This window comes from Pseudophryne corroboree, chromosome 1 (assembly GCF_028390025.1).
Source record: "Pseudophryne corroboree isolate aPseCor3 chromosome 1, aPseCor3.hap2, whole genome shotgun sequence".
NCBI lineage: Eukaryota > Metazoa > Chordata > Amphibia > Anura > Myobatrachidae > Pseudophryne > Pseudophryne corroboree.
In genome coordinates, this window is record NC_086444.1 from 270022188 (window position 1) to 270034946 (window position 12759).

The following is a 12759-nucleotide window of genomic DNA, read 5'->3' on the forward strand; positions in this document are numbered from 1 at the left end:
TGTTGTATTCTGTTTAGAAATTATTTTAAAATCCAAAGGTAAAAAAACTATTTTTTCATGTAAGACAATCCTTTTTCCCTTCATTCTAGGTAATACAAATCATAAAAACACCATATTTAAGCTTCTCGTTCAAGTTATTGAGATTTACAGTAACGTAGATCAATTTAGCATGTATGCTGAATGTCAACCCTACCAATTATATTTATTTTGGATTGCCTCCAGGCTCTGACCAAAAAGGTCAAGCAATGTAATTTAGAATTTTAAAAAGGCCTTTACGCTCCAAAAACTCCAGCACGTACTGTAAGCTTGTTTTTAGGCTTACTGACACATAGACTTGTCAGGAGTTGACTTTTTCAACAGTTAGGAACAAGCAGAGATTGGATCATGTCTCATAGCTTTAACAGAGGGCATCTTGTGCTGTCCAGTTACATATCAGATGAGAAGCTTTTTTCTAGATGTACTCCGCACACATGATATAAAGCACAGCATCAAACATCCATTTATCTATAGTTGTTTTATTTCAAAATCCACCACAATTAGTAGCCTTGATGCCTGGCGGTTTGCGTAGAGAAAAACACCTGCAATGAATTTACGTCACATGTTCCTCATGTTTACGCTTCTAGACAATACTTCTAGCTACAATGATATTGTGTCCAGGAAAGGGGATTGAACCAAAAAAGCATTTCATATGCATTGCTTGTAATGGAGACAGTCTTCCAAGTTTCACTTAGACTCCAAAATATGTAGCACATATGGAAAGATACTGTGAAAGAAATAATGATAGCATTTTTTAAATGTTCTGCTTGAGTTTGGATGTTTTGAAATTCCTCTCTTTAATTCCCACCTTTTAATTTGCAACTATGTACAGAAGTGTTTTATAATAACAACTGCTTTCCTCAATGTAAAAAGAGATTTTGATTGAGCCAAATTACACTCTGTTAATAAATATTTCTGCTTCCCAATAAAATGCATTCAGATACACACAGAAGTCTCAAAGTCTTTCCCTCTAGAAAAAAATGACATCTGCAATTGCCAGAATATTTTCCACACATCAGGACACTAGTTTGAAGCATGTGCCAATGTTCCATTTCCATTCCTGATCTAACTTCTAAATTTTTCTATGGATTTGTTCCTGTATTCTTTACAGGTGCTGCTATTTCATGACCAGAATTATGGTCTCCATTATGAATATACAATACCACTGGACCCAATTCCAGAGAACCGGAGTGCAAAAGTGAACGAACCTTTGTATATGTGGACACACTCGGGTTGGGAGGACTGTGATGCTGTGTGTGGAGGAGGTAAAGTACTATGATGTATGCTAATGACGATGTGATAAGGGGTTAGGCAGTAGCATTTTGTCAGTGCAGTGGGCCTATGAGCAACCCTCAAAAGAAAGTGCAAAGTATTGTATGGGAATGGGCTTATGATCCTGACCTGGGCATATTATCATCCACCAATGACACTCACTGATCCCAGACACATCATCCCCTACCAGTGATATGATAGCTGAGGACATTATCACCCACAAGTTACACCATCTGATCCCAGGCACATTACCCACTGCTGACACCCCTGAACCTGAGTGCATTATCACCCACCAGTGACATCGCTTGATCAGGGCCTTATTAACCCATGGCTGGGCCCCTTGGCTTTCAGATATTTTGGGCCCCCTTTGGATCTTCAATCTTTCACCCCACTACAGCTGACATTTGGGAAGCAGCGCTAATGGCATTATGTACACTTTAGGAATTCATATGTACACCAATACCCAGTTGAAATAACTGACCTCCTTTCTCATAGCGTAATCATTCTTTCTTTTCTGTCATCTTTTGAGATAGCACTGGTGTCCGCTGTCTACCTCCCCCCCCCCCCCCCCCCCACACCCACACACACACACACACACACACACACACACACACACACACACAACCACTCTTCCCCACTGTCCCAAAACAAAAGTCAGCTGGCTACGAGTGTGCCTTGCTATGGTGTAGATTGCAAAGTGCCTTATACCATTGGAACCCTAGAGCACAGGTAACAGTGTCTCAGCAAAAACAAATGATGGCCCCTAGTCACTTGCAAGTAGGTAATACTGTTTACTACAAGATGCCGACAGGTTGAAATCCCTAGGTTAGCCTCCCTAGGCAGCATTGGACAAGAGACAGTACAAGGCAGTGATGAAAATATTGCATTCTCAGAGAAATGCTAGGGGTCATGGCAGGCAACATACTGTAGCATCATGGTCAGTAATAGGTTATCGCCAACACACATTTTTGTCAAAGAGAAAAGCAATAAAGATAGATGGGGCCTGACTCAGAGGTACGCTCAAGTTGCATATGCAGCTGCGATTCCATTTGCATGGTACTTGCAAAAATATGTGATAGTGACATGTGGTGAGGTCAGTGGCTGGAGAAGCACTGGCTGGACATTCAGGGCCCGCTGGCAACTTTAGTCCTCCTGTAAGGAAAATATCAAAATAAATACATGACACATTATAAAAAAACAATGATTATACAGGGACTTCACCTGGGGGCGGTGGCCATAAAGCTCTTTTGCATGGCTGACGCCTCTCTAGAGCTTCCAGCGTCTTCTGTCTTCTTTCTTTACCTGGGGGTGACGGCCTTTAAGCTCTTTTGCATGGCTGCCACCTATCCAGAGCTTCTGGCATCTTTTGTCCTCACCTGGGGGTGGCGGCCTTTAAGCTCTTTTGCATGGCTGCCACCTATCCAGAGCTTCTGGCGTCTTTTGTCCTCACCTGGGGGTGACGGCCTTTAAGCTCTTTTGCATTGCTGCTGCCTCTCCAGAGCTTCTGGCATCTTCTGTCTTCTTTCTTCACCTGGGGGCGGGAGCCATTAAGATTTTTTGCACGGCTGCCGCCTCTCCAGAGCTTCTGGCGTCTTCTTTCTTCACTTGGAAGGCGGCGGCCTTTAAGCTCTTATGCATGGCTACCGCCTCCCCATGCCTTCCAGCATCTTCGTTCTTCAGCAGCTCTTGCACGCTCCCTCCCCGCAGGTGAACTGTCGGCCAAAGCCTCGTGCTGGCTTCTATCAGCCAGCCCGAGGGGTGGGATGATGACGCAGTGAGCAATCGTAGATTTAAAAAATGATGCTAAGGCTAAGTCCCTGCACAGAGATACCTACTGCCGACATCTCACATTCACCGCTCATGTACATATGCGGAAACATCGTGAACATCTGTTGCATCAGCGGACCTCAGCATTCCTATTCTGTCTCAGACAGAACGCTTCTCCTCAGACATTGGGGGCTGTCCAGCTGGGAATTAATTGCATTGGCTGACTAGGGACTGCCCATAAAACAGTCCCAACACACCTGCAATTTTCTAGCCCCCCCTCCCCATTACCTCCCCCAAGCACTGACTAGCTGTCACTCACTTTGCTAATACATCCATCATGTGTTTACAATAGCTATCCAATCTGTGTGAGTGTGCAGTGTGGCTTTGGTGCATGCACAGTGGCTAAAAATCACTCCACTGCATCCGACAGCGACATTACGTGCACCTCTGAACCAGGGCCATAGATACTGGAGAACAGCAGGAAAAACAAGCTTTTTAATTTCCGATATTCATGATGTACATATCTAATCTCTATGCTAGGTGAGAGGAAGACAACCGTTTCTTGTACAAAAATTCAGAATAAAAATATAACGTTTGTGGGCAACAACCAATGTAAGGACCTGATGAAGCCAGAACCTCAGATAAGAAAGTGCAATGAGCAACCTTGTCAAACAAGGTAAATATATGTATGTCATAAAATATATCTTGCCTATGAACTTTCCCACAAATATTGAAGTATAATTATTAATATGCTCTCTTAGCTGGTAATCAATATTTAAATACCAACGACTCCAACTACTGTATATTGTATCAGGGGCAAATTTATTAACATTTTATTTTAAGAAAACACTGTAATGTGAAAAAAGGTGTTTTCACACCCTTTTTACATTATTCTAGTGTCACCTGAATGTGTTTAAGGGCTTTTGGAGCAGTCATTTTCTTAGTAACCAGATTGCATGTCCCATACTTATAATGGATAATGCGGCCAGGCTAAATTTAAACCCCCCCCCCCCCCCAAAAAAAAAAAAGATAAAAAAACACTGCAGTGAGCTCAGTGATAATTACGCCAGCTTCAAACAGCATAATCACAAGGCTGTGGTATCCTGCAGAGGAAGCTTTGTGGGGATCTGACAATGGCCCTCATTCCGAGTTGTTCGCTCGGTAATTTTCTTCGCATCGCAGCGATTTTCCGCTAATTGCGCATGCGCAATGTTCGCACTGCGACTGCGCCAAGTAAATTTGCTAAGAAGTTTGGTATTTTACTCACGGCATTATGAGGTTTTATCTTTGTTCTGGTGATCGGAGTGTGTTTCTGGGAAAAACGCGGGAGTGGCTGGAGAAACGGGGAAGTGTCTGGGCGAACGCTGGGTGTGTTTGTGACGTCAAACCAGGAACGAAACTGACTGAACTGATTGCAGTGGCAGAGTAAGTGCCGAGCTACTCAGAAACTGCTTAGAAATTTCTATTCGCAATTTTGAGAATCTTTCGTTCGCAATTTTGCTAAGCTAAGATTCACTCCCAGTAGGCGGCGGCTTAGCGTGTGCAATGCTGCTAAAAGCAGCTTGCGAGCGAACAACTCGGAATGAGGGCCAATGTGTGTTCAGCTTTGTGTGTTCGATAGGCACACAAGCTGATTACTGTGAAAAAAAATCATACTTACCAGACCCAGGGGCCAGTGATCGGTGCTCCGATGAGGGCTGACAGTCATCGGATACCCATGCTGACGCTGTGACCCCCGGTGCAGTAAAGTAATGCTGCAAAACTTTACAGCACCGGGGGTCACAGCAGAAAGAGGATCCGAAGGCCGGCAGCCCTTTGTTCACCGGTCTCTAGTCTGGTGAGCAGCAGTGGGGGAGTCATGGTGCAAAGGTGGGGTAGTCAGGAAGGGGGTGCCTGGCGGCAGTGGTAGTGGCGATGTTGACGGTGGTGCATGCACAGCACATACTGTACTTAAGGTATTTTCTCTAACGTCCTAGTGGATGCTGGGACTCCGTCAGGACCATGGGGAATAGCGGGCTCCGCAGGAGACAGGGCACATCTAAAAAAGCTTTTAGGTCACATGGTGCGTACTGGCTCCTCCCCCTATGACCCTCCTCCAAGCCTCAGTTAGGTTTTTGTGCCCGTCCGAGAGGGTGCAATCTAGGTGGCTCTCCTAAAGAGCTGTTTAGAAAAGTTTTTTTTTAGGTTTCAATCTCAGTGATTCCTGCTGGCAACAGGATCACTGCATCGAGGGACTTAGGGGAGAGATTTCCAACTCACCTGCGTGCAGGATGGATTGGAGTCTTAGGCTACTGGACACTTAGCTCCAGAGGGAGTCGGAACACAGGTCAGCCTGGGGTTCGTCCCGGAGCCGCGCCGCCGATCCCCCTTACAGACGCTGAAGAGACGGCAGAACGGAGGTCCGGAAAGCAGGCGGCAGAAGACTCCTCAGTCTTCTTGAAGGTAGCGCACAGCACGGCAGCTGTGCGCCATTGTTGTCACACGGCTCACTGACTCAGTCACGGAGGGTGCAGGGCGCTGCTGGGGGCGCCCTGGGCAGCAATATAATTACCTTTAGTGGCAAAATAAATACATCACATATAGCCATTAAGGCTATATGTATGTATTTTAACCCAGGCCAGTTTCTTAAAAACCGGGGAAAAGCCCGCCGAAAAAGGGGTGGAGCTTATTCTCCTCAGCACTCAGCGCCATTTTCCTGCTCAGCTCCGCTGGTGAGGAAGGCTCCCAGGTCTCTCCCCTGCACTGCACTACAGAAACAGGGTAACAAAGAGAAGGGGGGCATAAATTGGCGATATTTATATATTAAGAGCGCATATATAGTAAACAACACCTTCTAGGGTTGTTTATATACATTTATAGCGCTTTTGGTGTGTGCTGGCAAACTCTCCCTCTGTCTCCCCAAAGGGCTAGGGGGTCCTGTCTTCGATTAGAGCATTCCCTGTGTGGCTGCTGTGTGTCGGTACGTGTGTGTCGACATGTATGAGGACGATGTTGGTGTGGAGGCAGAGCAATTGCCGATGATGGTAATGTCACCCCCTAGGGAGTCGACACCGGAATGGATGGCTTTAGTTATGGAATTACGTGATAATGTCAGCACATTACAAAAGTCAGTTGACGAAATAAGACGCCCGGCAAACCAGTTAGTACCGGTTCAGGCGTCTCAGACACCGTCAGGGGCTGTAAAACGTCCTTTACCTCAGTCAGTCGACACGGGTACCGACACAGATGAATCTAGTGTCGACGGTGAAGAAACAAACGTATTTTCCAATAGGGCCACACGTTATATGATCACGGCAATGAAGGAGGCTTTGCAGATCTCTGATACTGCTGGTACCTCAAAAAGGGGTATTATGTGGGGGGTGAAAAAACTACCTGTATTTTTTCCAGAATCAGAGGAATTGAATGACGTGTGTGATGAAGCGTGGGTTAACCCCGATAGAAAACTGCTAATTTCCAAGAAGTTATTGGCATTATACCCTTTCCCACCAGAGGTTAGGGCGCGCTGGGAAACACCCCCTAGGGTGGATAAGGCGCTCACACGTTTATCAAAGCAAGTGGCGTTGCCGTCTCCTGATACGGCCGCCCTCAAGGATCCAGCAGATAGGAGGCTGGAAACTACACTGAAGAGTATATACACACATACTGGTGTTATACTGCGACCGGCAATAGCCTCAGCCTGGATGTGCAGTGCTGGGGTAGTGTGGTTGGATTCTCTGACTGAAAATATTGATACCCTGGATAGGGACAGTATTTTATTGACTCTAGAGCAATTAAAGGATGCTTTCCTTTATATGCGAGATGCTCAGAGGGATGTTTGTACTCTAGCATCAAGAGTAAGCGCGATGTCCATATCTGCCAGAAGAAGTTTATGGACGCGACAGTGGTCAGGTGATGCGGATTCCAAGAGGCATATGGAAGTATTGCCATATAAAGGAGAGGAATTGTTTGGGGTCGGTCTTTCGGACCTGGTGGCCACGGCAACTGCCGGCAAATCCACTTTTTTACCTCAGACCCCCTCCCAACAGAAAAAGACACCGTCTTTTCAGCCGCAGTCCTTTCGCTCCTATAAAAAGCGACCAAAAGGACAGTCTTATCTGCCGCGAGGCAGAGGAAAGGGTAAGAAAGGGCAGCAAGCAGCCCCTGCCCAGGAACAGAAGCTCGCCCCGGCTTCTACAAAGCCATCAGCATGACGCTGGGGCTTTACAAGCGGACTCAGGAACGGTGGGGGGTCGACTCAAGATTTTCAGCAATCAATGGGTTCACTCACAAGTGGACCCGTGGGTCCTGCAGATAGTATCTCAGGGTTACATGCTGGAGTTCGAAAGGTCTCCCCCTCGCCGGTTCCTAAAGTCTGCTTTACCAACGTCTCCCTCAGAAAGGACGTCGGTTTTGGAAGCCATTCACAAGCTGTATTCTCAGCAGGTGATAGTCAAGGTACCCCTCCTACAACAGGGAAAGGGGTACTATTCCACACTATTTGTGGTACCGAAACCGGACGGTTCGGTAAGGCCTATTCTAAATCTGAAATCCTTGAACCTGTACATAAAGAAATTCAAGTTCAAGATGGAGTCACTCAGAGCAGTGATAGCGAATCTGGAAGAAGGAGACTTCATGGTGTCCTTGGACATAAAAGATGCTTATCTACATGTCCCGATTTACCCCTCACACCAAGGGTATCTCAGGTTCGTGATACAAGACTGTCATTATCAGTTTCAAACGCTGCCGTTTGGGTTGTCCACGGCCCCTCGGGTCTTTACCAAGGTAATGACCGAAATGATGGTTCTTCTACGAAGAAAAGGCGTATTAATTATCCCTTACTTGGACGATCTCCTGATAAGGGCAAAGTCCAGAGAACAGCTGGAAGTCGGTGTAGCGCTAACACAAGTAGTGCTTCAGCAACACGGGTGGATTCTAAATCTTCCAAAATCTCAATTGACCCCGACAACACATCTGCTGTTCCTGGGCATGATTCTGGACACGGTTCAGAAAAAGGTATTTCTCCCGGAAGAGAAAGCAAGGGAGTTATCCGAACTTGTCAAGAACCTCCTAAAACCAGGAACTGTGTCAGTACATCAATGCACAAGAGTCCTGGGAAAGATGGTGGCTTCGTACGAAGCGATTCCATTCGGCAGATTCCATGCACGAACATTTCAGTGGGATCTGCTGGACAAATGGTCCGGATCGCATCTGCACATGCATCAGCGGATAACACTGTCACCGAGAACAAGGTTGTCTCTCCTGTGGTGGTTGCAGACTGCCCATCTGTTAGTGGGCCGCAGATTCGGCATACAGGACTGGGTCCTGGTGACTACGGATGCCAGCCTACGAGGTTGGGGAGCAGTCACAAAGGGAAGAAACTTCCAGGGCGTGTGGTCAAACCTGGAGACGTCTCTTCACATAAATATACTGGAGCTAAGAGCGATCTACAATGCTCTAAGCCTGGCAAAATCGCTGCTTCAGGGTCAGCCGGTGTTGATCCAGTCCGACAACATCACGGCAGTCGCCCACGTAAACCGACAAGGCGGCACGAGAAGCAGGAGTGCAATGGCAGAAGCTGCAAGGATTCTGCGCTGGGCGGAGAATCATGTCATAGCACTGTCAGCAGTGTTCATCCCGGGAGTGGACAACTGGGAAGCAGATTTCCTCAGCAGACACGACCTTCACCCGGGAGAGTGGGGACTTCATCCAGAAGTTTTCCACATGATTGTGAACCGTTGGGAAAAACCAAAGGTGGACATGATGGCGTCTCGCCTCAACAAAAAATTGGACAGGTATTGCGCCAGGTCAAGAGACCCTCAGGCAATAGCTGTGGACGCTCTGGTAACACCGTGGGTGTACCAGTCAGTGTATGTGTTCCCTCCTCTGCATCTCATACCAAAGGTACTGAGAATTATACGGAAAAGAGGAGTAAGAACAATACTGGTAGCTCCGGACTGGCCAAGAAGAACTTGGTATCCGGAACTTCAAGAGATGCTCACGGAGGATCCGTGGCCTCTACCTCTAAGAAGGGATCTGCTTCAGCAGGGACCTTGTATGTTCCAAGACTTACCGCGGCTGCGTTTGACGGCATGGCGGTTGAACGCCGGATTCTAAAAGAGAAGGGCATTCCTGAGGAAGTTATTCCTACTTTAATTAAAGCCAGGAAAGAAGTGACCGCACAACATTATCACCGCATTTGGAGAAAATATGTTGCGTGGTGTGAGGCCAAGAAGGCTCCAACGGAAGAATTTCAATTGGGTCGATTCTTACATTTCCTGCAAGCAGGATTGTCTATGGGCCTCAAATTGGGGTCCATTAAAGTTCAAATTTCGGCCTTATCAATTTTCTTCCAGAAGGAATTGGCGTCAGTGCCTGAAGTACAAACTTTTGTCAAAGGTGTACTACATATACAACCCCCAATAGTGCCTCCAGTGGCACCGTGGGATTTGAACGTGGTTCTAAATTTTCTCAAATCTCATTGGTTTGAGCCTTTAAAATCGGTAGATTTAAAATACCTTACATGGAAGGTAACCATGCTGTTGGCCCTGGCTTCAGCCAGGAGAGTTTCGGAGTTGGCAGCTTTGTCATACAAAAGCCCATATCTGATATTCCATTCGGACAGGGCAGAATTGAGGACACGTCCTCAATTTCTCCCTAAGGTGGTTTCGGCATTTCACTTGAACCAGCCTATTGTGGTGCCTGCGGCTACTAGCGACTTGGAGGACTCCAAGTTACTGGACGTTGTCAGAGCATTAAAAATATATATTTCAAGGACAGCTGGAGTCAGAAAATCTGACTCGTTGTTTACATTGTATGCACCCAACAAGTTGGGTGCTCCTGCGTCTAAACAGACGATTGCACGTTGGATATGTAGTACAATCCAACTTGCACATTCTGTGGCAGGCCTGCCACAGCCTAAATCTGTAAAGGCCCATTCCACAAGGAAAGTGGGCTCATCCTGGGCGGCTGCCCGAGGAGTCTCGGCATTACAACTTTGCCGAGCAGCTACGTGGTCAGGGGAGAACACGTTTGTAAAATTTTACAAATTTGATACTCTGGCTAAAGAGGACCTGGAGTTCTCTCATTCGGTGCTGCAGAGTCATCCGCACTCTCCCGCCCGTTTGGGAGCTTTGGTATAATCCCCATGGTCCTGACGGAGTCCCAGCATCCACTAGGACGTTAGAGAAAATAAGAATTTACTTACCGATAATTCTATTTCTCATAGTCCGTAGTGGATGCTGGGCGCCCATCCCAAGTGCGGATTGTCTGCAATGCTTGTACATAGTTATTGTTACAAAAATCGGGTTATTACTGTTGTTGTGAGCCATCTGTTCAGAGGCTACTTCGTTTGTGTTATCATACTGTTAACTGGGTTCAGATCACAAGTTGTACGGTGTGATTGGTGTGGCTGGTATGAGTCTTACCCGGGATTCAAGATCCTTCCTTATTGTGTACGCTCGTCCGGGCACAGTACCTAACTGAGGCTTGGAGGAGGGTCATAGGGGGAGGAGCCAGTACGCACCATGTGACCTAAAAGCTTTTTTAGATGTGCCCTGTCTCCTGCGGAGCCCGCTATTCCCCATGGTCCTGACGGAGTCCCAGCATCCACTACGGACTATGAGAAATAGAATTATCGGTAAGTAAATTCTTATTTTTCAGGAAAAGTACCCCAATATGTCTGTGGAGACTCATCACAGCGACAGAGCTTTCTCACAGAGCTCTGTCCCTGCATGCGATTATTGATACATCAATGCAATGTAATCAATAATAGCATTGCGAATTGGGTCGATTTTATCACAACACATCCTCATCCTCAGATTGTGATAAATCGGCCCCTTAGTGTGCTCTAATCTAATTGTTTTGCATAAAATTCTGATGATCAGTCGCCTCCATACAGTTTATTGGCTAAGCACAGTATTATATTTAGGGGTAAATATGCTAAAGTACGAACATCAACCAACCAAATTCTAGCTAACATCTTCTGGAATATTCCAGACAGCCAGAATCTGATTGGCTGCTATGGGCAACATCTTTTGAAAAACCCGCACTTTAGTAAATTTACCCCTAAGTGTTGTTAGAGTTTTATGATATTGAGGATGACAGTTATTATAGAATAATAAATAAATTCATTCAACATATAGTAATATTATAGTTCCCCTTCACTGAAATAGTTATATCACAGCTCTAGTTAAATTTAAGAGAACTGAATTGGGATTTGGGAATATCTGACTGAATTCTTTGCAGTCCCAATGTGTTATCCAGCTGCTATAATCCAGAGAGGAGAAATAGCCACAGGGATGAGAAGCTGAGTGAGTTTGGTGTGGGGAGCAGGTGTCCACAGCTCCGATTGTATATAAAAGGCCACTCCCTCCAGATGTTTTGCTGCGCAGTAGTAGTCTAGATAGACGTGAGGAATGCTTTTGGGATCTCACTTACTGTAGTTGAGTTTGGCAGACATTAACTTTAAGTGAGAGGTGCTTCGTTTTGAAGGGTGTGTGGATTAATCTGTGTAAGTATGCATCTTAAACATTTACACTATTTTACGTATAATGGGGGTCATTCCGAGTTGTTCGCTCATTGCTGATTTTCGCTATATTGCGACTAGTCGCTTACTGTGCATGCGCAAGGTTCGCAGAGCGCATGCACTTAGTTATTTTACACAAAAGTTAGGTATTTTACTCACGGCATAACAAGTTTTTTTCATCGTTCTGGTGATCGTACTGTGATTGACAGGAAGTGGGTGTTTCTGGTCGGTAACTTGCCGTTTTCTGGGCGTGTGCGAAAAAACTCTGGCGTTTCTGGGAAAAACGCGGGAGTGTCTGGAGAAATGGGGGAGTGTCTGGGCGAACGCTGGGTGTGTTTGTGACGTCAAACCAGGAACGAAACTGACTGAACTGATCGCAATGGCTGAGTAAGTCTCGAGCTACTCAGAAACTGCTAAGAAATTTCTATTCGCAATTCTGCTAATCTTTCGTTCGCAATTCTGCTATGCTAAGATTCACTCCCAGAGGGCGGCGGCTTAGCGTGTGCAATGCTGCTAAAAGCAGCTAGTGAGCGAACAACTCGGAATGAGGGCCAATGTTCAATGTATGCATTTATCACAACTGCTAGAACTGAATAATCTGATGTTAGCTATAACTCCTATGGACAATACCTCTTTGTTCAGTACACCAGATGTTACAAATGTTCCAAAATGACAATCACTGTACTGTATAATACATAAATAAGTAATCTTTCAGTCTATGCAACATTTCCTTGTCATTTCATTTTAAAAAGATAGCGTAGTTGCCTCTGATATATGCCTACAATTTACTGGAAACATACACGGTCACATTATTATGACCACCAGCTAATAGCCAGAGTAACCGCTGCGTGCAGCACGGACAGCTGCTAGACGTTCGCTGAACTCTTGTTTTAGACACACATCTGGTAGCCCCCAGGTTAATTTTGATGGTGAGCTGCTCCACTGTAGCGTTAGTCGGCTCTCACGCACCTTCGTAGCAGACGTTCACCTCTCACATCAATGGTACATGGTGCTCCGCTGTTTCCACGTCGGTTATTTGCAGAGGTGCCATTTGTCCAGTCACGATACACCTTCACCACAGCAGCACGCGAACAGTTCACAAATTACGCTGTTTCATAAATACTGCAACCCTTGGTCCAAAAGCTGATAATCATCCCTTTTTGCAACGTAGATATATCACC

The 12759-nt window shown here is 46.0% G+C and overlaps 1 protein-coding gene across 1 annotated transcript in view; it reads left to right on the plus strand.

Moving 5' to 3' along the window:
- Nucleotides 1-12759, plus strand: part of ADAMTS19 (ADAM metallopeptidase with thrombospondin type 1 motif 19) — a 512659-nt gene that overhangs the window by 430218 nt on the left and 69682 nt on the right. Inside the window, exons 18-19 of the mRNA XM_063964256.1 lie at nt 1148-1301; nt 3616-3751. Coding sequence (XP_063820326.1) covers nt 1148-1301; nt 3616-3751 — 290 coding nt within the window. The remainder of the gene's footprint in view (nt 1-1147; nt 1302-3615; nt 3752-12759) is intronic.